General features: G+C 38.2%; 1 protein-coding gene across 2 annotated transcripts in view; it reads left to right on the forward strand.

Annotated features, from left to right (window-relative positions):
* Positions 1-25,327, forward strand: part of ARHGAP18 (Rho GTPase activating protein 18) — a 163,650-nt gene extending 138,323 nt beyond the window's left edge. For both annotated transcript variants that reach the window (XM_010988641.3, XM_031456304.2), the window contains exons 10-15: positions 2,048-2,130; positions 5,963-6,169; positions 6,896-7,036; positions 18,472-18,596; positions 22,295-22,356; positions 23,512-25,327. In XM_010988641.3, coding sequence (XP_010986943.3) covers positions 2,048-2,130; positions 5,963-6,169; positions 6,896-7,036; positions 18,472-18,596; positions 22,295-22,356; positions 23,512-23,603 — 710 coding nt within the window. In that variant the 3' untranslated portion in view covers positions 23,604-25,327. The remainder of the gene's footprint in view (positions 1-2,047; positions 2,131-5,962; positions 6,170-6,895; positions 7,037-18,471; positions 18,597-22,294; positions 22,357-23,511) is intronic.
* The last annotated feature ends 406 nt before the right edge of the window (positions 25,328-25,733 follow it).

A 25,733-nucleotide genomic window follows, 5' to 3' on the forward strand; every position in this document is an offset into this window, starting at 1 on the left:
AAATTAAGGTCTCCAGTAGTTCTCGATTCCTGTCCAGTGAACACAGAGATCTTAGGAGGTTCATGTACTGGCATGATTACCTCTTTTAGTCTTAGAGACCATTAAAACAGGAAAAATGCTGTCACCACATTATAGTGACCATATTGTTAAATTCCAAGTTGGGACACTTTTGAGAGTAAAAAGGAGGTACTGTTAATGATTATGGCGAGCTAGTGTCAACCAGAACTGTTCCAGGCTATTCTTTTTTTTTTTTTTAATGAGGTATAATTGACATACAATATTATGAGTTTCAGATGTACAGTGTAATGATTCAGTATCTGTATATATTGCAAGATGAACACCATAATGTCTAGTTAACATCTGTCACTACACATAATGACAGAAAAATATTTTTCTTGTGATGAGAACTTTGAAGATTTACTTTTAGCAACTTTCAAATATACATATAGTGTTATTAACTGTAATTCCCATGCTGTACAGTTTCCCCAGGGCTTATTTCTTTTATAACTGGCAGTTTGTGCCTTTTGACTCCTTTCACCCATTTCCCCCCATCCCCACCACCTATGGTGGTTCAGATTGTTTCCCAAATCAATTCTATGAATCTGTGAGCTGTTTTTGTCTTTTTAAGATTCCACGTGTAAGTGAGATCATGGGATATTTGTTGTTCTCTGTCTTATTTCACTTAGCATTTTGATCTCCAGGTTCATCCATGTTTGTTGCAAACGGCAAGATTTCATTATATTTATTTATTTATTTATATTGAAGTACCATTGATTTACAATGTTGTTAGTTTCAGATGTACAGTAAAGTGATTTGGTTATACGTGTACATATATATATATATATTCTTTTTCAGATTCTTTTCCATTATAGGTTATTACAAGATATTGAATATAGTTCCCTGTGCTATACAGTAGGTTCTTGTTGTTTACCTATTTTATATACGTAATAGTGTGTATGTGTTAATCTCAAACTCCTAATTTATCCCTCCGTCTCATCCCTTTTCCCTTTGGTAACCATAGTTTATTTTCTAAGTCTGTGAGTCTATTTCTGGTTTGTAATTAATTTCATTTGTATCTTTTTTTTTAAGATTCCACATGTAAATGAGATCATGACATTTGTCTTTCTCTGACTTACTTCACTTAGATAATCTCTAGGTCCATTCATGTTGCTACAAATGGCATTATTTCATTCTTTTTTATGGATGAATATTATTCCATTATGTGCCAGGCTAGTCTTAAAGCATGTTATATTGAAATGTTTCCTGTGGGTTATTAGATATCATAACACCTCTTCAGAATTTTTGGGGAAGACATGACTGAAATCGTTTTCTAAAAATTTTTTTAATGGTTCAATTGTGCTATTTTGCCTATATATTCCTTGGCTAAAGATGAAAGGACTAAATTTATCCCTGAAAAACAAATGCCAGAATGATTACAGATATCCAAGAGTGTTTCTTAATGGGATGAGGGCTACCGGAAATGAGTATCAAGGGTGATGATTGTGCCTCTCCAACTCTTTCATTGCTAGTGGGTTTTCTCATTCATTCCACAAGTGTTTATTGAACACCTATTGTGTTCCAGGCCCTGTTTTGCACATTCCTGTTGGAACTGATGGACTCTCACCATGTACACCACATAATTTGTTCACTCACCATTAAGAGAAACAGACTTCACTGTTACAGATGCACCCTGACACCATATCCTAGAAGGTCCAATCTTCTATGTCTTTTCCTTGGGAAATAATTATCACGCAGAAGTTAAAATTTTTTTCCAAAGCACTGTTGTGTGTCTGCAAACATAAGGCCGCTCGTCATATGATCACAGTTGGAAGTGAGCATTCTGAGGGAGAGAACACTCCACAGCAACAGCTGCTTCCCCTGGTCTCCCACAAACACACTCTCAACAAGGCTTCGGCTCAGTCTTTGTGTCTTACATTTCCCAGTGATGTTTATGCCAAATAACGTTCTTTCTTACAAAATGAGAAGAGAAAGTAAAGAAAAATGTTTGGTAAAGACAAGCATTCAGATTTGTCTACTCTGTCTGCAGATCTTCCAACCAAGAAGCAGCAACTACAGGCTTTGAACCTTCTTGTCATCCTGCTGCCTGATGCAAACAGAGACACACTCAAGGTCAGCTGGACTCATTTACGTGAGCTCTCCCTCAGAACGCAGCAGAGTAATTTTTCATTATTTGTGGCAAAACAAAATGATGTTATGGAAATGTTAGTAGTTGTCTATAAAGAAAGGACCTATATTTAAGGACAGATGGTGAAAGTCTTTAACTTTATTAATTTATTAACTAGATTAGTCATATTAATGGTATCATTAGGTTTTGTTTGTTTGTTTGTTTTTTGTCTTTGGGTGGTTTGTTTTTCACTGTCACATTTCTTCTACCAAAACAGGTATCTGAAGTTCATTTGTTACTAGAAACATGGGTGCTTTTGGGGTTTTCTCCTCTATTTTTCTGCATTTTCCAAATTTTATTTAATGAGCATGTATTAGTAAGGTGAAAAATGAAAGTTTAAAAAGAAAATCCTAAGGCTCGTCAAATATAACCCACTGTTGCCTAAAGACGCTACATTTGTAGTTCCAAGCAGTAGAGTCTGAACTAAGTCATAATGATGATTTTGAAATGTTTGGTTAGCCAAAACATAGACCAACTCTAATAAATGCTAGTCATTTCTATAAGGGCTTTACCCTGAGTTTCTGATTTATGTCATGATTTCAAAGTGATTTGGTCCAATATTCATATGATTTAATACTGTTTATCTTAAATGTTGTCAGAGGCTTTTATAATAATCAGTGGATTGTTCTGTGTTGATTTATTTTCCTTAGGGGAAAAAGTTTATAGAGTAGTTGGAAGAAATTTAATTATAAACTTTTATAAAGTTTAGAAAGAGTTTTTATACCTTCTGTTTTGTTGTTGCCTTTAAAAAAATATTTGTATATAGATAAGGGTGAAAACTTTACGCATCTACCCCTTTATTTCTATTTAAAATGAAAAATCATGTCAAAAATATTTCCTGTCAAGAAAACAAAACCACCAGTTGGTAAACCTTGGAAATTTTTTTCTGTACCTTGTTAAGACTCCTTGAATTGAAACTAGGTGAGTGAGTTCTTTCATGCCCATGGAATTGAACATTAATACTCAGCTCTTCTGGATGAAGCAGTTAATGAGGATCACTGGAGTTAAAAAACAAAACAAAACAAAACACTGCATCACTATAGGAGAACTTCCAAAGAGTTATTCCCTTAACTAAGTCACAAAATAATCTTTTGCTTCACTGGCTGTTAAATAAATAACCGACAAGGCAGATTAGGTTTGGTTTGGTTTGGTCTGGATTTGGAGATAGACCAACTCCAGAGAGGGTTGTATTCAAAAATTGTGTGACCAGAGCTGCTGTGTATGGGTGTATAGACTGTAACTAAAATAGGAGCATCTGGCCCAGGACACAGTGGGGACTGATTTCCAGTCTGTTCTCTGCTTGTTAGCCATGCCCTGGACATAGGGTATCAACTACCCAGAAAGAGGAATTTAATCCATATTTTTCTTCGTCACGTAAAGGTGCCTGTCTATGTGATGACCGTGTGAATGACCAGTATAAGGTGGAAATTGAGATACATGATTTACTTAAAATATGCCTGCATTCAAAAGAATTCAGGTAGTTTGGGGAGGAAACGCTTATCCTGGTATGGTTACTATTGGGCGAGGTTGGTCTGGAACTCATTCTTGGACTTTGCCTTTAAAGTCCCAGGCACTTTTTTTTTTTTTTAATTTTAAAGTAGTTTTAATTTTTGCATATCAGATTACTGGGAGCACAATTATATAAATAAGGTAGAAAATACTTTTGAGGGGTAAAAAAAATTAGAAAATGAAAACAAGTAATTTTAATAATTTACTTAGGTTTTAGTAACTTAATTAGCCAGCTCTGGTGAAGATTTCAAACAAGACTTCTAATAATAGAAACATTGAAATAAGTATACCTACAAGAGAATAAACTATTTAAATTTAGTTCTATAAAAGAGAAGGGAAACTTCATCACAAGGTAATTTCAGGAAGCTTAATGCAAACTTCCTCAGTTTTTCCAATCCTAGTGCTACTCCTTCAGTTGCCATTTGGAGGGACAGGATCATGTGCATGGCTTGTGTAGACTGTTTCTACAGCACATCTAAGGGTTTGGAGTGACCATGTTAAACACCATGTCCTAGTTTAAGTCTAAAGCAACAGGTGTCTTTGGAGAAATTGCTTAACCGGGATTTTTTTTTTAACCTTGGATTTAGTGCATTTGGACCAGTGATCATACTTACCTTTGACTTGGAGCAATAAGAAAGACTGATGTTAAGATAAAATAGGAGACCTGTGTTAATATAATTAGGGGCATATGTTTATCCTTTTTGTAGTTTTAGGGAGTTTGTTTTTACATACATTGTGTTGCTTAATCCTGTTAGGCTAGGAGATTAGTATTTCCATTTTATGAACAAGAAGACTTTAAAGAGCAGGATGCCAGAAGGTTTGCCCTAAGATTACACATAGCTAATAAGTAACCGTGCTGGGACTCTGACTAGGTTTTCAGAATGGGTTCAGTGATACTTACATAATACCAGACTGGTGATAGATACTTTTTTAAAAGGACAGTCCTTATCGTTCAGATGAAAAGAAAATACACGTGAAGATGGAGTTCTTTCAGCTGAGGCTAGGCTAACCTTTAATTAGTTTCATACCTATACACACAGACAACACACACATTCTAGTATCCTGGTAGTAATATTTTGAATATTGCATTATGCACACCACATTTAAGTGGTTTATTACCTAATCTCTGTAATTTATGCTTGTAAAGAAAGAGATACACTGGTCCCTGAAGAATTATTCTGGTCTCTGGAACAAAATTAAGTATTTTGTCCAAACCTTACCAGTTAATCTTTTGTCTTCATTTGAGAAGGTACTGTTTCTGTTTCACCTTTGCTTGGATTACAGTTTAACTTTCTGAGCACTGTACCAGAAATTAGATACATTAATTTCATTGCTAGATATTAAGGCTGTGCCTTTAGTTTGTTTCACAATTTGGGGGTCTATTTAGCAGCTAAACTTGATTCAAGATCAATCTATTAACACTTTGTTGTTTTTGTTTTTCCCTGAGATCCTTTGAGAGATGAATACAGTCTTTTTGTTTTGTTTCTGTTTTTCTATTTTGGTATAGTTTATTTGACCTCTTTCAGATAGGGATTTTAGGCTAAATATGAAAACATTGATTCTTTTAGTAGTTAAGAATTCAGAATAGACATGCAGTTAAATTTCTTCTCCACCATTTGCTTGCTCTATGGCCTCTGTGAAGTTTTATACATTCTCTTAGACATTGTTTTCTCATCTGTAAAATGGGGATCATTACAGCATCTGTCTCCAGTAAGGGAGTTGACCTCTGTGATGTGTTTAAAATAATACTTTGCCCGTAGAGAACATTGACTGCCTGTGCAGTTACTGTTACTATTGTTTAGACCAAAATTAATACAAGAAGGAAAGAAAAGAACTTAAAGCCTGCCCTCCTAGCAGAAGGAAGATGATCTCAGCTGTCTGTGGCTTTTGTGGGGGGGAGGTTCAGAGGAGACATAAGTGTTGGCAATAGAGGTGGGAAGTTGGTGGCATCAAACTGAGTATAAACTAGCCTGTTCTGATGAAAATTTTCTTTTCATTCATTCCTTTAAAAAAAAAAAAGACTCTCTTCCCTTTGTCTCTGTTTATTCCCCCTCCTCCCCATTGTTTTTGGATCTCCTGTCCATCAGCTATTGCAGCCCTTAAGACAAAGGCAGCTGGGGTTGAATGAGCCTTCCACTGGATGTGGCTAGCTGACTGTGGTTAGGCACCACTTATTTTTTTAAATAAATAAAAAGCTTGTATGCTACAGTGCTTTATTCTCTTACCTTCACATACAACACAAATCCCAAAGAGTCATTTCTGTTTCAGGCCCTGCTTGAATTTCTCCAAAGAGTGGTAGACAATAAAGAGAAGAATAAGATGACAGTCATGAATGTAGCAATGGTCATGGCCCCAAATCTCTTCATGTATCACACATTGGGTTTGAAGTCCAGCGAACAGCGAGAATTTGGAATGGCAGCCGGGATAGCTCATATCATGCACTTACTGATTAAGTATCAAAAACTTCTGTGGACAGTAAGTATGTATCTTCAAGCTCTGTTGATAAGTGATGGTATCTAGATTCTGAAGTCTTTTTATTGTTATATTTTCTAGAAAAGGTAACCAATATAGGTGATTTCAAATGTGACTTCAAAAAAAAATTAATGTCCCTTTTTTAAATCTCAGGTTTTAAACTGATGGTATTTCATTATTTCAATTTGGTAACTTTTAAAATAGTTTATTTTTGCTAGTGGAATTTCTGAGGATCATTTTTTTTTCCTGCAGTATTGCTCGATACCTATCAGCTCTTGTTTATTGGTGAGTTTTTCTTTCTCTTTTGACAGGAGAGCCTAGCTGGTTATGAGAAAGGGACTGTAGGTTAGCTAGAGGCTAGGTTGCAGGTAAGAGACTGCTAAAGGGACCAATTGCTGAGGTGGTGGCCCTAATGCCAGTCACCCCAGGCAGCCTCCAGTCCTGGTGTACCAGGCACAGAAGATGCCACTGTGTCCTTGAACTTCACCAAGCCTCTCTTTCAACCTGACACAGTGGGTGGTAATTTGCATCATGTTAATGCTCTGTACACATGGTAAATGAGTAATACGATGCATTTTGGGGCACAGATTTGATGAATGGCACAGTCTTATCAAATAGACAAAGCCTTTACTTCTCTCCAAATAGAAGAAATAAAAAGATAACTATTTCCATAGTTTAAAATGGTGCTACTTCTTTTTACTCCCCAAACTTAATTTTATGTCTCCATAGATTCCCAAGTTTATTGTCAACCAAGTGAGGAAGCAAAACACCGAAAATCATAGAAAAGATAAAAAAGCCATGAAGAAATTGCTGAAGAAAATGGCTTATGACCGAGAAAAATATGAGAAGCAAGATAAGAGTGCAAATGATGTAAGAGAAACCTGCAGATACGTACTTATACAGCTTGCAGTGCTGTTTTAAATATCATACATATGACAGAGAGTTTTAGAGGTTTTTGTAGTGTGACTTTCTGCACACTTGCTAGGCCCTTATACTCTTACAAGTTAAAGGCATCAGTGATGGTAACTGTGCTACTAGACTGGTACTGGTGATCAGTATTGATAGTTGCATAGGTCTGGGTGACTCAGCATGTGAGCTGATGATAAGGAACAAAGGAAGGCAGCAGGACTGGCATGTCTCAGCCCACACCCACCGCACTTACACACACACAGGGCTCCCAGGGGGCTCCAGTTCCCCACTCACTGTGTGATGTTTGGCGACTGTAGCGTCCCTTATGTGAACCATTCTTTTTCTTCGATTTTCTCATCTGTGAAATGGGGGAAAATAGCTAACCCAGCCAGACAAGTAGGTCGGTATTGGTGGCGTGCCTGCAATCCTTCCTGGACTTCAGCAAGACCTTACAGGCTCTTGATTGGATCAGAAGAATTTGGAGGGAGTTATGTTGGAATGAAGAAAATTAAAATGTTTCAAAAAAGGAATATCTAAACTTCAGCATTCAGAAACTACTGTAAGAAAATAGTAAGAACTGGGTATAAAAAAAATGAAATGTACATGAAAACACATTTAAAAAGTGAGTTACTGAAGCTCTAACTTAGGATCATGAAATGAAAGGGCTTCTATTGTTCTATTTACAGTGAAGACACCCCTCCACCACCAGCACCACCATTGAGGTTCCTCAGTTGTATGCTGACATCTTGTGGAATAATGTGGAAATGCAATTATCAGCCTTTGTCTTGATATTTCTGCTTTGGCCTACTTAGGGATCCAGTAATCACACACAAAAATATTTTTTTCTCCTTTATTTATTTATAGTTCTCACTCTTAGAAAATAGCATTTTCTTGGCATTAAATATTTTTTGGTCAATTTAAAAGTATCTTTAAAAACATAAAATTTAATAAAGCAAAATTACACATGGTGTTTATTTTTTAGAAAGGGCTTGATGTTATAGGTTAGAGAGGATTTTTGAGGTATCATTTTTGTTTAACTTAGAATGATCTATTACTTCTAAAACCATTGTGAATATGTGAATACCTTCTTGTTTTGTAACCTTGCTTATTCATATTAACTTAGGTGACTTTATACCTTTGTCTTTTTAATAAGACAGTTATCCTCTGGGGAACAGTGTGTTTCTAGAAAAACAAAATTTGTGCTGTACCTTTTAAACAGTAAATCCTTAGACAAAAATGAAAATGTTACTCTTTGGGAGATGGAACATTTAAATAATTTTGTCATTTATAGAAAAACAGTATTAATCTGGATTTCTTTAGTTTGTACTTTGGGTTAAATAGAGGAGAGCTGGTTTGAGAATTAATGTCTGTACCAGTTAGAAGCTGTATTGTCATTTTAAGGCTTGGGATTTAAACCTGGATTTAACTCTCAGTCTCGTCACGTATTAGCTGTCACTTAATCTCTGAGTTTTGGCTTTCTCTTCTGAGAAGTTCAGTGATTCTTTTGCAAAATGCTAGTAAGTACCTGCTTGGTGCCAAGCCCCCACTCCCTGTTAGGTCTTTAAAGGGCGATGCGGTTGGTGTGCCCCACAGGGAGCCGGGAGAGTGATGTAGGAGGGTTGAGCTCAGGGGTGCCGGGGTGTGTGATGGGAGCCTGACCAGGGTACCCTGGGCTACAGAACCAGAAGTGGGCATCAGGGAGGCTTCCCTGGGGAGTGGCGCTGAGACGTGAAAAATGAGCAGGTGTTATGGAGGCAGCAAACTGAAGAGAAAGTCTCGCTAGCAGAGGGAGCTTTCTGGCCCCCCCACAGGGGGTCGTGGCCCACAGTGGAGGTCATTTGGCCTGTCATTTTGGTTGAAAAAATTTCATCAGTTGCCAGAATTTTTTTTCAAGTTATCATCATTTTATCAGGGAGAAAAAAATATACTTAGGAAATAATTACAGAACAATAAATAAAGCAGAAGATAATATCAAATACTATGGATATGTATTGAGCCATTAACCAGTCAGTTTTTGCATGGTTGTCCATCAATTGCCAGAATTTTAACACCGAAAGAGTTAACATCAAAGTCTGAACTTCCATCTTAACTTGACAGATTGGAGGTCAGAGCATCCTTGCATCCCCTCACAGTAGGGGACCTGCTTTCCTGCAGGGTAACAATTGCCTGGATCTGGGTAGCAGCTATTCCTTTTGGATGAAACATGGTCTGTTAACTTTCGGATAAGCACCCCTCCCCTCCAGTCCTGTCTTGTTGGTCTGTGTTTCTTGACTACAGAGCATGAAACTGCCTGGGATGGTTGGTTGGTTTGTGAAACGACTCTGGTGTGTGCTTGTTGTGTGCCAGGCGCTATTCTAGGCACTTGAAATATGTTATATGAACAAAACACATAAAGATTGCTGCTCTTGTGCAGCTTAAATCCTATAAATAAAAATAAATATAATGAGTAAGTTACATAGTATGTTAGTATATGGTAAATGCTATAAAATAAAAATAGTAGAGCAAAAAATGGGGAATTGGGAGGGGGAGCCTCTTGCAGTATTAAGTTGAGTGATCTGGGTAGTATTCATTCAAGCTAAGATCTGGAGAACAGGGAATGGAGCTGAATCTGTACCTCAGGCAGAGGGAATGGTCTGTACAAAAGCCCTAAGGCAGGAACTTTCTTGGGGTATTTGAGGACTAGTAAGAAGTGATTGTGACTGGAGTGGAGCCAACAATAGGGGCAGTAGTATGAAGTGAAGTCAGGGGGACAATGGGACCAGACTGTGTGGGCTCTTGTAGGTCATTGTTAGAAATTTGGATTTGCCCTGGGTAAAATGGGGTCATTGCAGGGTTTTCAACAAAGGCTTGAAAATCTATGTTTTAAAATGATCCCTTGGACTATTGTGTTGAAAACAGACTCTGGAGAGCAAGGATAGAATAGGGGGACCATTTAAGGGGGTCATGTCATAATCCAAGTAACAGATCAGGGCATTAGCACTGGAGGTAGAAAAGTTGGGTTTTAGATTTCTTTTTTTTGGAAGATCGAGCCATTGGGATTTCTTGCTGTTGAAATGGTATGAGTTATAAGAGCAAGAAAGAAGTCAAGAATGACTCAAAGGTTTTTGGCTTGAGATACTGGAAGGGTGAAATTGACACTTAGGGAAGATCACAGTTTCAACCTGGGACCTGCTGAGTGTGAAATGTGAATTGGATATCTAAGTGGGCATGACTGAGGGTGTTTGGAGGGAGAATGAGGTCATACTGGCCAGTAAGGTGTGTGGAGGGGCAGGGGCAGAAGGAAGGCAGGAATGGGGCTAAGAGGGAGCCAGGCTTCTTTTCTGTAAATGGCAGGGAACTGCTGAAGGTCATGACTCCAGGAGTTACATGATTATATTTGCACTTTAGAATCGTTGTTATGAGGACAGGTGAAGGACACACTGGATGAGTGTGAGAGAGGAGGTTAGGTAGGAGATGCCGGCTAATTTCATTGTTGATGGGAGTATACGAAATTGGCAGAATCCCTCTGGAGAGCAGTTGGCATACAGCAAAGTCCTGAAAACCATACCCCTCATTGGCTTAGAAATTCCTTCAGAGGGAATAATAAGATAAGCATGCAAATAGTTATACAGAAGTTTGTTGCCACTTTCTTTATACTGACCCAAATTAGAAGTAATTCAAGGGGGGATGGTATAGCTCAGTGGTAGAGCGCATGCTGCTTAGCGTGCACAATGTCCTGGGTTCAATCCCTAGTACCTCCATTACAAATAAATAAATAAACCTAAGCCGCCCTCCCCACCCAAATAAAAAAGGAAGGAAAGAAGGAAGGAAGGAAGGATTCAAAAGGATGGAGATGATCAGTTAAATATGTTGTGGCACATCTGTGTAATGAAATACCATGAAAATGGACAAGTGTGTGTCATTGGAAGATATTTGTAATATGTTGAAGAAAGAAGTTACAAATCAGTGAATACTATTATATTGCTACATTGGGAAGGGATAATCATTGTCAGCATTTTAAATGCTTACCAGAGGTCAGATATCATGCTAAATATTTTACCAACATCTTATTTAATATTCATAGAAGTTTAGTTGGAGTATATTATTGTCTTTTTTTTTTTTTTTAACAGATTAGGAAAGTGAGGATCAGCAATCTTAAATAACTTACTTAAGGTTATCTAGAAAGGAAGTGGTGGAGCTGAAATTTGAAACCAGATCTACATGATTTTAAATCCAGGTGTCTTTACGGTTAGTCTCTTTCCCCAAAGAGCACAGCAAACCTCTGAGAAGGAGATATAGATATATGTGTGTGTGTGTGTGTGTGTGTGTGTGTGTGTGTGTGTGTGTATATATTCACAAATCCTGAGCTTATGTGTAGTAATACAATAAACATGTATTACTGCCATTTAAGATATGTTTAATATATAGCTTTTAAAACAGTCCTGGGCTGAGCTAAGGCCCAGCAATGGGAAGGGAAAGAAGCTTTGACTGTGAGCCAGTAAGACCCACATCCGTGAGATGGGGAAACTGTTTAGATGTGAGGAGTGTGGAAGAAGGAATCTAGAATGTCTCACTGATTTTATCTTGGGTGATTTTATCTCAAAACATCCAATAAAAGGAACAGATTTTGATGAGGTAGTTTTGACATTTGAGGTTGACGTGCCTTTGTGAAAGTTGGCTACACAGGCATGAAGCTCAGGGGGTGACCGGGGCTGGAAGACTGCATTTGGGATCAGCATAGAGATTGAGGCTAAAGCCACAGAGTGGTTTCTATTACACAACGTGGATATATAGGGTAAGAAAACAAAAAGGCAGAAACACCAATATTTAATCAGTGGGCCATGGAAGAGGCACTGGTAAAAGAGGCCAAGAAATAATAGGAAGTAAGAGAAGGTTGAAGGCTGTAGTGTCTTCGCCCCCCCAGGGAGAAAGAGTGAAGTCATAGAGCTTGGTCAGTGGTACCAGATACTGGTACCTTGGATACAAGGGCCACTGGATTTTGCATTTGAAAGATTAGTTGTGACTTTCTCCAAAGCACTGTCAGTGACTGTTAATGGAAGAAGCCATGATTGCCAGGGATTGAAAAGTGAAAGACAAGAGATTATAGATCATGAAAATTCATCAAGGTAGTATTTTTTAAAGCCCTCTGTATGCTATTAATGCTAACTGTATATAATCAGGCACTCATGTTTTAAGACATACTTGACTAGGTAAATGAATAGTTTGAACCATGTTGTGAGGAGCACACTCAATCTACTTAATAAGACCAATGTTTATAATGACTACAGTGTATTCATTATTTGGTACAAATTTGTGACTTTCTTAAGTACTAATGAGACTTATCTATTAATTACAGCAGGAAGAAACACTTGGTGAAAAAATCACATAATTGTAGACCATGTAAAAATAACTGTTTTCAGATAGTTTTCAACTTGTATTTGGGATTGATATCATACCCACAGACACACTTATACATGCCACATCAAACGGCAGGAGTCATGTGGCTTGATAATAGCCCTAGCTTTGCCATATTGAGGCATTAATGGCAGATAATTTCCTCTCTCTGGGCCTCAGTTTCTTCTATAAAATGAGAATAAGACCAGATGAATGGTGTTTAGCCAGAAGTAATACAATAGGAACATCTGTATTATTATTATTATTATTATTATTATTAATTTATTTATTTAAAAACAAAAAATCACAACTGGGTCACTTTTTGGACCCACTGAGTCAGAATCTCCAAGAACAGGACCTGGTTTTGTATATTGTGTAAAAATTGTAAGGGTAAATTTTCCCCCATTTAGTGTACATGTATTTGTGTGCACATATATTTAATTTTATTATGGAATTTTTCTAACATCCACAAAGATAGAAGAGTATATGAACCCCCATAAAGCCATCAACCAACAATCAAACACATTTTTTTGATCTTGTTCTATCTTACCTCCCACACCTTTTTTCCTTTTAGTATTTTTAAGGAAGTCACAGACCTTTCATCATGTTGTCCCTAATGACCTCAGATTGCATCTCTGCCTAACAACGATCTAGGGCAGCTTTGATGAACTTCTGATTATGAGTTGCTGAATCATGCATGTTTCAAGTCCATTGTGGACTTAGAGCTGTATGATTTTTCTCCTGCCGTTCAAGCTTACCTCTGAGAAGAAAGGGAAGCTGTCCATTTAGGGGAGAGGGTGGGCAAAGTGAAGCTCTGGGAGATTATCTGGCATAAGCCAAGCTACTCACCACTTCTGCCCTTGTAAAGGAAGCAAAAGTTCTCGCTCCTAACGCGAATGGGTGTTAACTCAGGATGATCTGTTGGCCATGCCCTTAATTAACAGTTGAGGGGCTTGGACTTGAGAGAGTTTACATGACTTGCTACGAGTTCCAAAATGATCTTGTAACATTTTAAGGTTCCGGGTTTTGGACATGGAAAAGAGATCTTTTACTCTCATCTTCTGTCATTCTCCAGAAGAATCCTGGAGTTGGCAGCAGTGCGGTGCAGACTCTGGGTGGTTTGTGGCGAGGGTTGTATGTCTTTAGTCACAACTGTTTAGAATTCCATCTCTGGTTTCACTTAACAGCTCTGACTCAGAGCATTGTCCCAGGTATTGTTTCCAGCATCTGCTTTAGGTCTGGAAACAGTGTCTGGATCTACTTGGGGACCCATGTGGAAAATCAAATTATAATATCAAGCACAAAATCTTGTTTCTTTTTCAGACATTCTCTTAATTTTTTTATAGTGCATAAAAAATACCCTATTAAAAGAAAATTATCAGAACTTTATTTCATTGTAAATTAAATGCATATTAAGTACAGAAGTTATCTCAGGCCCTTCTTTAAAAATTCTCTGAATCTGTGAGTTGGATAAAAGTTTAAGTATTTGGATTACAAAGGCCCAATTATAATCAGAACGCAGACAGTTCAAGATAGCATAGAATGACTTCTGTATCTCCACCTCCAATCAGACTGAAGTGATGAATATGCCATTTTAGTTTAAGATACCCTGCTAAAATGGCCTTGTTTAATTTTCTAAAGTATGTATTATATCTGGCCTTTATTTGAGAAAGCTGTATTTCCAATTTGCCCTTTTGAAGATAAAAAAGGGTTTTTTGTAGTATTAAAAATGTCATCCTCACATTTAAATTAGCTTTCAGTAAAAAAAGGAAATTAATGTCTCTTCTCAAGGTCTGACATCAAATTTCTAATCTCTAGGGTACAAAAATAGCAATGCCATGTTTATCTATACTTTTTGAAAAAAATACTAAAAATCATTGTTAATTTTTACCAAATAGTAAGAAATAAAATCATACTTTAAAAAAAATACTTTAGTTCGATGCGTAAAACATGTGAGCACCATATGAGAGAGATCATTCTCGCTTTAACAGCCTTTGCATGAGTAAGAAACTAACATTTTATAAATTGTAAAATCCTTTGTGACTAATTTTTAATGGCATGGTAGTCAAATAACGACTCTTCTCCTGTCTTGCTGTACATCATAAAACTTCAGCTCACAAGCACACTAGGAAAATTAAAAGTAAGGGACAGAGTCACAGCTGTTAAGACAAAAAAAATATGAAGTAGAAAGGTTATAAAGATGGTGCTACTCACAGATTTAGTTATTACAGTGGCTCAAGTTAAGAACAGACGGTTTGGCTTAACAATCAGGCATGTTGTGTCTCTTCAAAGCTTGGCAGCTCAGTGTAATTAGTATACTAATAGCTTTAGTATTTGATGCAGCATGATTCTGGAGCTTAATCATAGTTGTCATACGCCATTTAAATGAGAGCTTTGATACCATTTATTGTTTATCGTCTTTAGTAAGTATTATTTGGCCACCCTTGTCGAGCTATCCGGGGAAAACTTTCCAAAAACAACTTTTAAACTCTTCATCTTTAACCATTACCTTTACCAGTTAAACTCCAACAGTAAAGGGAAGGGAGGTTCAAAGTGAATCCAACTGTCCATCTTTGTATTGTTGTGAGAATTGGGAGGGGATGTCTTACCACTGAAATCAACACTCAGAACTGCTCCCATCACACACACAAACACACACATACACACTGAGGGGAGGGGTGTAGGAAATGTTTGATTTCACAGCCATAAGGAACCTGTATACGTGCCACTCCCCATATGCTGACAAAAGCCAAAGTACAGCAGTTACCTGACGTTTCCCGTACATGTGAGAACTCTCAAGTGCCCTCAGAAGCTGGTACCTGGGCCTTTCCCTTCCAAACTATCAGAGAGACTCTGGACTCCTGTGTCAGATGGGGGGGCTGTCGGGTACAACTCCTGACACCACCCTGATCTCAGTGCTGTGATTTACGAGAAAGCAAGGCCATACTCTCCAAAGGGTGATCCCTGAACTCATTTAGAAAGTAGAGGCCATGATTATATTATTAGAGGTCTTCAGCTGTGCATGAGATGCTGTGGGGGGAAAGCGGCTTCATCCCCAAGCAGGTGCACGCTAACGTTGGTTACTCTCTGCAGGACTAAATTATTATCCCTTGTAGCACCTTCAATTCCTTTCTTCCATTCTCGTTCCCTTCCTGTCTTTTCTCAGTAGCAAGGAGAGTAGTGGTACCATGTGGTAGGTAGAGGCAACTTAACTTGTTTCTTTTAGACCATATTCCTGAGACTATTTTTTTTGCTATTGAGGAAAATATTCCTTGGTATAGTTTATTTTATTCTAGAGAAATTTTTATTATTATTGGCATAGCATTTTTCATGAGAAATATTCTTGAGTTCCTTATCTAATCAGTAAACAATGATGGATGGCTACAGATGTGACTCAGATAAGTGGCTTGTAACTAGAATACAGGCGACACTTATTAGGATCCCTGTCATAAAGAGTTTCAGTGGAAAGAGGAAACTCCTTTTGACTCTGGATCTTGGAATGTTTCATAAAGTATTTGAGCTGAACCTTGAAAAATGGATAGCTAGCAGGAGATATTTCAGAAGGGGAGTAGAACTTATGTAAAGATAGGAAAGCGTGGGTGTTTGTAGCAAATTTTGACTGACCTTTTTTATCCAAAGGATGGAATGTCCCACAAGAAAAGCGAGGGGTGGGGAGGAAGCAAGGAGCAAAGTAAGGTTGCTGTATCCCCGAACTCTCTGTAGCAGTTTATTATTTTTCTGGATCATTTTGCTTTTATAACTATATATGAAAACTCAATCATATCATCTTCACTTCAAATGTCAGCATAGATTTGCCTGCCTTTTTGATATTCTAGGCTTGGATCAGATGTAATTACGGGAACAAGTATTGCCACCATTACTTTCACCAAAGAAACCTCTGGGTGAGAGTATTTAGTGCTGTGACTTGAGCAGAATTTCCTGACTTCTAAATCAGCATATAGTAGATACCAGTCTGCAGACCCTAATCTGCTGTTCAGGACCCTCCATAAGAGAATAATAGTAACAGACTAACAGAATCTAAAACACCGATATTTGTTTCCCTAACTGAGTGGACAGAGGGGATTGGATTTTGTGAACACAGACTCAGTGCTTCAACTGTTGTTATTACAGTTTTCATCCCAGTGATCAAGTTGTCAGGCCCAGCTTATTGCTTCTCACCCCTGTGAGGACACAGTGGAGGCCAGGCCAGCAGGCAGCATGGCCCAGCAGGACATAAGCCAGAGATGAACCCCAAGGGAGAGGTGCTTGTAGCATAATCCCCAATTTATAAGATACACTAGTGATTTAATAACTGCTTTGAAAGGAAAAAAGGTAGCAACTCTCCCACGTGAAATGCCCCATCCGTTGGGAGAAGCAACTTATTTTCCAAAATGTTACAGATGAAAGTAAAATCTGATTTAGCATCAAGGAAAAAGGCAAATTAGACCCATAACCTGGAGGCGAGGTGGAGGTCAGAGACTAGATAAGGTATCCGGCCGAACCGTAGGCCCCAGAAACTGGAAGTCAGCAGCGCCAGCCAAGGGTCCAGGCTGGATGGGAGAGGTGGAGCAGAAGTTGACAGGCCTGTGCACAGGCTGGGATCGGGGTGTCCTTTAGGGATCAGGTTGAGCACGGGATCCCCAGGAAGAGAGGTCCCACGAGGACAGGGATGCTAGGAATGCGGTTCCGCGCCCAGCAGGACAGCGGGCGGCAACCCACGTGCTTTGTCTCTGTCTAGGGTGGAGGGAGCGCACCCCTTGGGCTTCCCCGAGTGGTCAGGTCAGGGCGCGGTCTGTCTCTCCCCGTGGAACAGGTGTTTGCAGCCCTCGGGGAACGAAGCCGTTGTCTTACGCAACCCTGGGCTCCCTTGACAGTCCTGTGCAGTGTCGCTCCTTTTCTTTGTTGCTCCCACACTACCTCTCAGATGTTACCGAGAAGCAGTCATGTCTTTTGAAGGCATGTACGTTTTGGTGCAGCCTGATCTCAAACCATGTTATTTTTGTTAAACTCTGAAGAGTTGCATTAATTCCATCTGTGGTGTAGTCCTACTTTATGTTAAAAAAAAACAAACCAAAAACTCAAGACCATGTACATTAAAAATGACACTGTGAGCACAAAATAATACTGTGCAGCAGAGGACTTATGTCTTATTCATCTACCAGGTAAGCAGATTTAGCACAATGCCTGGGACTCACTAGATGCTCAGTAAATCTTGGTTGAATTAAACAGGGTGTTTGTAGTGTTTAAAGCATTAAATTTAAACATAATTTGTGCATGTTGTTTGTTCTACGGTCTGTTCAAGACATATGGTTATAAATAATAAATTAGTACTTATTTTAGCAGAACCATTAGGATTTAATTAGACCTAATATTTCAAATGTCATAGCTGACATTGTGATACTACAGTTCTCAAAATCTTTCTTTGATAGCCTCTCAGTACGTAAAATGTTCTTAACATCTGTGGGCAAAGGGTTTCGAAAGTGTCATTTCAGGTTCAAAGTGTGTTGTCAGAGGATAAGCTCGTCAGCCAGGTGAGGGGCAGACAGTGCACGTGTATTAGGAAAGTACGTCTCATTTTTTTTTAAAATATTCTCAGGGACAAAAATTTTTGCGAAATTTTGTGAATGTGCAAGAAGATGTTTAAAATGCACAGGTTGCAACAGCACACAAAGTAACTTCTTTCTGATTCAATTTCATAAATTGCTACATGAGGAAGCACCCTCTAGTAGATAATCCTCAGAAATCAGCACTTAATCTGGCAGTAATGGTTATTGCTGTCATTCTTTACATCTTTAAAAATAATTAAGCATTACTGCACAGGCATTATAAAGTTCCCCTATCACCATTAAGAGGATATTTGAGGTTTGATGTAATTTAGCAAATTACATTATACAGTAGTTAAGGTTTTTATGTAGTGAAGTAAAATGCCTAGTAGTTAAGCACACTTACCATATAATGCATGGTACAGAGTTACATGTTCCAGCTGCTGCCAGCTTTGTTCCAGTGTCATTATTGCTTTGCAGGCTGACGTTCCTCAGGGAGTGATTCGAGTGCAAGCTCCCCATCTTTCGAAAGTTTCCATGGCAATACAGCTAACTGAAGAACTCAAAGCCAGTGATGTACTTGCCAGGTTTCTCAGCCAAGAAAGGTAGAAGCCTGTTTTGTTTTAATTATTCCATGCTATAACTCACTTGCTTTCTCTCTCTCCCCCCACCCCCTACCTTTTTTTTTTTAAACTATGGATGGTATGAAGGGAGTAAAAATTTCATCTGCCCAGCAGAAAAGAAAAGCAGACTTAACAATTAGACTGTTGGAATGAGTTGAGTTCATTTGATGGAGTTTGTGTTCACGTTGAGCTGATTTCAAGCAGGATGTCTGAGCACTGCTCCACGGCGCCGGCAATGGGCTTGGCAAGGAGACCGTTCAATGTTCGTTCCAGAATCTGTTGATTGGAGGTTAATTACTGGGTGTAGGCTGTTAGGAAAATCACTAATTAGGATACAGTGGGATTAAAACAAACAAAAGATACAACTTTTTCTGTGAAATGAAATGAATAAAAGGAAATGCTTAAATTTTAAAACAGAAGGTATAAAGAACTGAGAGAGGACAGCCAGTCCCCAGAGCTCGGAAGTCACCAGAGCAAAGCACACCATCCTCAGTAGGGGTGACTGAGCCTTCCCCTCGGTCGTGGGCTGATAGGGCGGGAGTTCTTTGAAGGCTGTTGGCATTCCTCCCTCCGATGTACATGTTCTGAGACATTTTGCAGTATCTTTTCTTGGATTTTAGAGGTTCCAACAGGGTAAGGGTATTTCAGTGTTCGAATTCTCGTTTTTAGCTAAAACTGTATCTTAATGCTTTCCCCCCTCATTTCCACTCATTGAAATAAATGAATCTAATTTTTTTTTTTAAGACAGGGACATCAGGCACTTTGGCATCCCAGTTTCTGAATACTCTGTTTTTGTCTCCCATAGAATTTAATCTCCTCATTCTAACATTCACATTTTCTGCCAAAACTTCTCCCGTTTTAATACAGAAACACGTGTATTTAATATGTCTCTGCTCTGTTTCAGGCCCTCTGCTAGATGTTGGAAGGGGTATAAAAATATTTTAAAGTGTCTTCCCTCAGGGTTTGTAAACTGGGTGAAGAGATGAGCCCATGCAGTTAACAGATGGTGATGAAATAAAAGAGGCTTGTTGGTAATTCTGGGCTTTCAGTGAGCCAGCATGAACTTCCCTCTCAACCACGCTCTGAATGAAATAATACTATTACTTCTGTTTTAATGATAAGAAAAATCAAGACTTTGCAGAGTCATGTTTCATACGTCGTAGAGCTGAATTCTAAATCTGTGGTTTCTGTCTTCAGAGGAAGTCCCTTAACCCATCTTCATACTGGCTAGAGGCCATCACGGATGTGGGGGCCATTGGTGCAGAGTCTGGGAGTAGATGGAATGTGGGGGGATTAAGTCCTGGGGCGACTGGAATTTCTTAGAGTCTTTGCTCCCTAAAAGGTCTGTCCTCTTCAACAAAGTCAGTCCACGTCCTCTCTACTCCCTGCCCTAACTGAGTAGATACCATCGCTTGCCATTCTTCCCACCCAGGGTGACTTCCCATCCTCTCCAAGAGTGTGTACCTGATGATCTGTCCAGACTTCAGATAGAAACAGCTTTTCCTGGCTAGGCCTGGCTTGAATTTACACAGTGTTTACTTGCAGGACTCAAGTGCTCAATTTAGCCTGTACTTTTGGTCCTCTACTTGCAGACAGTACAAGATGTGGCCATGGAGTTGAATGATACATTCAATCGTGACTTTAATATTTAGGTTAGAGTAGGACCATAATAGGCATATTATGATAGAAAGCACCAGATTTGTGAAAAGTGCCCTTTGCATGTTTGGATCTTCTGCTTGTGAAGCTTTTATTCAGCATTTGCTGTCCCCTAAAGTATCCCCTCCATCTCCTTCCTCCCTTCTCCCGATCCTGCTCTACCCAGAGGGAAGTCTGGTAAACTTCTCTGTCCATTTGCCTTTTTGCCCTGCTCCAAACCCCAGCCCTTCCCCTCATGCTTGGGGATGCTGGAAGCAGATGATCTGGATCCAACTACCAGCTTTTCATGTTTCATCTTAGGCAAGTTTTTATAATCTCTATAAATCTCAAGTTCCTCATTTGTAAAAGTAGACCACATTAGGATGGACCTACGTTACAGCCTCATGATAATTAACTGGGAACATGACCATGAAGCACATAGCACTATCTGTCTGGGCATCTAGTAAGTGAAATTCTAAACAAATGTTTGTGTGAGTCTTTTCTTCCACGACTTTCCCCTCTTTCTCCCATTTGCACTCCACCTGCGTAGGGACAGTGGGAAACCCTACATCCCCCCACCTTTATTCTCCCCTGTTTTCTCTACTGAAGCCAAGGACACACGAATGATATAAAACAAATGTGCAATAAATTACATTCATTCACCAGTCTTTGATAAAGGCTGTTGCCTTTTCTTTAAGCTAGCATTATGTGAAAGCTTGTATATATCAGGAGATCCAGTCTAGATTTCTTTAAAGTGGAAAAGGACATAGATACTGGAGAAGCAATCTGAGAACAGCATCTGATTAGATTTTTTTCTAGTCTCCCCAAAACATTCTGTTTGGTTCTCATATATTTCCTAGAAATAATGACCCTCTTTATACTCATAGTTCATTGGGTTATGCACTATGTTAAAAGTAAAAGTATAATTATTAAGTTCTTTAATTTCAAAAATAAACACACCAGTTTGGAAACCAAGTGAGTTGTTCTCTGGGTTAGGATGCAGCTCAGCAGGGCACATCTTAAGCGTAAGGGCACCCATAGCCCTGAGTGTTCAGTGTGCCACGGACGGCAGAGTAGACGGAGTTGGATAACCAGTGAGCCATGAAATAGTTTGGTTCGGAAAGCTTCTGCTGTACCACATTTCTCTAACGGTTTGGACAAAAGTCAGACCTGGTTTGCTCTTCTCAGTTCCAGGGAGTGTGTCTTCAGAGTCTTCTGTCCGTGGTTCCCCCACCTTTCCATGCATTGGAGTCCACAAGAGAGCACTTAAAAGGCAGATTTGGGGGCTTAATCTAGACATATTAAGCCAGAGTTTCTAGAGCACTGGATCTGATTTTTAGCAGGCTTCCCAGGTAGTTTGTATACAGAGATCTTTGTAAACCACTGAATGTTACCAATTTTTATTGTTTAAACTTAATGTTCTAAAGAGTTTATTCTTTGAAGACTGTAAACCTGTACAATGCATCCTACTTGTAAAGTCTTCATACTGAGTATCTGCTTCTATTTTGAGTGTATGTGCCTCCTGCATCTGGATGGTCAGCACAGGGAGGGTTATGAACCATGTCCTCCTCTTTGTATTCATCTATTCGATTCAATTCAATTCATCATACTATTAGAGTTGTCAGCACAGTAAACCTGTGACAAATACCTATGGAATAAATGCACTGTGACAACTAAGGGGAAAACCTTTCTTGTAGTTTTATGAGGACTTTTGGCCCCTATGCAAAATAGATGACCATATTAATAATTGTATTGGCAGCTAAAATGTTGTCACTTTTTTTTTTTAACTTCACAAATTTAGATAATGATTTTTTTATTTCACCTTCAGATGTATGATTCCATTTGTTTATTTTAATTTACAGGTGTGACATTTTTATTACCTATTCAGCACATTTAACAGATGGGAAAATACAAACGTGTAGATAATTACAGTATGTCTAAGTCATGAATTCTCCATACAAGCTAGAATTCCCCAAGCACATTAAAGTGATTTACTTGCAAGCTGTCTGATGATACAACTAATCAGTCTGTTTTGTCCCTGTTAGTGGGGTTGCCCAGACTCTCAAGAACGGGGAAGTTTTTTTGTATGAAATTGGAGGAAATATTGGTAAGCACCCATTCATTTTTTCAATCTTTTTTCAATCTTTGTATTCCATATGCTGATTTGACATTGCCAATGGTTATTATTTACATCTTCGGGAGAGAAAAGAAAATCAGAATAAAAATGCAGCATGTTGTAGATAGCTGATAAATGTTGTGGATTTGCTTAGTGGTCTGACCCGTCTGTGTAGGCTCTTGTAGGGCTTTTTCTGTACAAATGCCTGTCTATTTGGAACCTGAGTAGAGGCAAGTTCCCTAAAATTGGAATAACTTCTAAAATGGTTAATGAAGTTTTTCAAAGCTGTTTCTTTACGCTGATGTCATATCTTAATAAAGAAAGTAATTGAGTTTATTTAAGACCCAGATGACGCTTGTATTATGGTACAGAACTAGATATTTTTAGTGACAGCACAAGTCGTTTTTGCCATTGTTGACTGCCTGCACACATACATAGACATACTGGTTACTTACAAAATAGAAGTCGGAAAATTGACTTAGTTTTGACCATGTCTCATGTTTTATTTGCCCATCTGTAATTATCAATGCATCATACCCATCTCCTTGTTAAAATTTAAAATAAGTTTTTTCTCTTTTTTTGACCCTTAAAACGGTGAGTGAAACTGTCAACAAATAAATTAAATGGTGTTTCTTTCAAAATAGTAATTTAAAATATTTTAAGACAAGTTTTGTAGAGTTTTTTTCTAGGACTGAAGAATTTTAGTAAATATTGAAAGTTGAAGACAGGCATGTAAAGTTTCCTTCTAAAATTTTAAATAAACCACAACTCCATTCGAAATCTGGGTTGTTAACTCTACTAATAAGGATGAAGTATTAATACATTTGATTTTGCATTTTGCTATTAGATATTGGGAATTAAGCCTGATTTCTTACTTAGGTCCATTCAAAACTGTTGCCACTCTTAATAAAGGTGAATAAGCATTTAAGGAACCATTTAACAAAACAGTTAATTTGAAACCTGTGCATTTAGCAAAGAACTGTCTAATTGACTTATCCAATATTTGGCCAAGTCTTATAATAGTATAGGAGACAAGAAAGAATGAGAACTATTTCAAAGGCTTCAGAGTTAAACCATTAGGCTTCAGTTTAAAACCGCATCCCTACCTCCTCACTGTATTAAACTGACTCAACATCTCTTTAATAGGGGAACGCTGCCTTGATGAGGACACTTACATGAAGGACTTGTATCAGCTCAACCCAAATGCTGAGTGGGTTATAAAGTCAAAGCCATCGTAGAAGACTTGAGCCACCAGTGACCACAAGGACTTCCTTAGTAATGCTTGCTGGGTCAAGGGTGTAGATAAAAGAGACGGGCAGGACTCTTGTGTGTTATTCTGACACACCCAGCTATTGAATAGTGACACTCTCAAGCCTTAAAATGTTATAGATTTGTGCTGCTGCCAGATTATGTCAATTATTATTGTTAATATTATTATTGGAAAGCAAATATCTCTGGAGTGAGAAGAAAGGGGCTTACCTAGCTTGTAGGCTAATTTTATGTACCCTGTGAAATATGTCCAGCTGTGATACCATTTTTCTTTAATATGAAAATAATACTCTCTTCCCTCTTACTTTTTTTCTCCTAAAATGATACATCCAGTAGTAGGTGCTTTTTCACCTTTCTCTCCTCCTGACATCTGCCTTCCCCCATTTAGATTTGCTTTTCAACCAAAAAGGTAGCAAACACCAGGTATGGCAAGTTGTGAAGACAGTACAGCTTAAAACAGACTGAATTCAGCAGTATTCCTGGCACTCTTGAATGTTAATATTCATCTCTTTGAATCACTGGTTCAGACAATGGCTTCCCGCTTCTCCCTGCCGTGTCACGTGAAGTGATTTGCATTTCTTTTTTCAGTTCTTCTGACCTAGGTGCACGGAACTGTATCCACTACCAAGAAAACAGAACTGTCAGAAACTGCCAATTATTAATCCACCACTTAAGACTTACATAGTCAGAATAAATAAAATGTATCCGTGTGGCATAACTGGATTATGGATAACAAGAGAGTGAAAGCCAGATCACGTCACGTGTTCTGCACCCTTCTAAATGAAATACAGAGTCACAGCTGGCTTTACCTACCGTCGTATTAGCATAAATATGCGTGAAAGTATGATCCAGTAATTGTCGAGAATGCATTCTACTGAAAGAGGGTTTTTTTCTACTCATAAATATGTCAGCAGGAAGAGTTATTCTTCTGGGTATGACACAGTCATATGAACAAGCTTTTGTTTGTGTACTTATAATAATCAGAGCAAATTCATTAAAATGCTGTGGAAGTTCCCATTTTCAGGGATTTTAATGCACACACCATATTGTGACAAGTGATGAGCCTCTGTACTGTAAATAAGAGGGATGAAGTGAGGGAGAGTCTGTTCAATATTTTATGAGTTTAGAGTGTAGTAAATAAAAGGTGATGTAAATGAATGTTGCACAAACTGTGTTTATGATACTTTTAGTAGGACTTTAGGAAAAATTGCACACTTTCAGAAGCTCTTGCAGTCACTCTAATGAGGAGGGAAATGCTGCTAATGAGAACGGTTGCAAATTTTGGGCATATAATTACAAGAGCAGCCTGTGGATATGATCACTTAAGTAACTGGTGATTTGTGCCATTGCTTTTTTATTTAAAAATTTTTTATAATTAAATGCATTTTTCTAAATGATCTTCTCGGAATTACTGCTTTTAATCCTATCCATTCACAAGTGTAATAATGGCCTATTTTGAGTTTTCCTGCTCCTGTTGCTCCTGTGTAGTTTTTTAAAGTGGGAAGACGTGTGGGAGATAGAAACTTGTTTCCTTTCTTAGCTTTTTTCTTTATGCAGATTTCTATTGTTTAGAATTTTTCAAAGCACACTGTATTCTGTTTCTGATTCCAACAATGTACATTCATTCCCCAGTTAGCAAAATGTTTTAGTAATGGTTTAATGTAATGAAAAACAATTAAAAATATAAAACCAATATCAAGTGCTTAAAACATTTAGGAGCACACAACTTAAAAAAGGCAGGAGTGAGTACAATGACTTAGATAAATGGCTTCCTAAAGCCCGTGTCAACTCGTTGTCACCGTTTACTACTCGTGGACTCATGGCGGGAAGGGGGGATACAAGAAGCTTTTAATAATGAAGAAGTACTAGATCTTGGTGAATAAATATGAAAATGCCATTTTATTTTGAGTCATCCTTAGAGCACGTGATCCATATTCATTGATATTGAACAATATTGCATTTAATTAACTAAGAAAAATGTCTCTGTGTACTTCTAAAGAGGAGAAACTTTATATTGTACAGCCTCAAATGTGAATGCCTTGGCATTTACCAAAATGCTTTTTTTGTAATTTTTTTTTTTCTAGTGAATTTTAAGTCTC

The sequence above is a fragment of the Camelus dromedarius genome, chromosome 6, assembly GCF_036321535.1.
Source record: "Camelus dromedarius isolate mCamDro1 chromosome 6, mCamDro1.pat, whole genome shotgun sequence".
Taxonomy (NCBI): Eukaryota; Metazoa; Chordata; class Mammalia; order Artiodactyla; family Camelidae; genus Camelus; species Camelus dromedarius.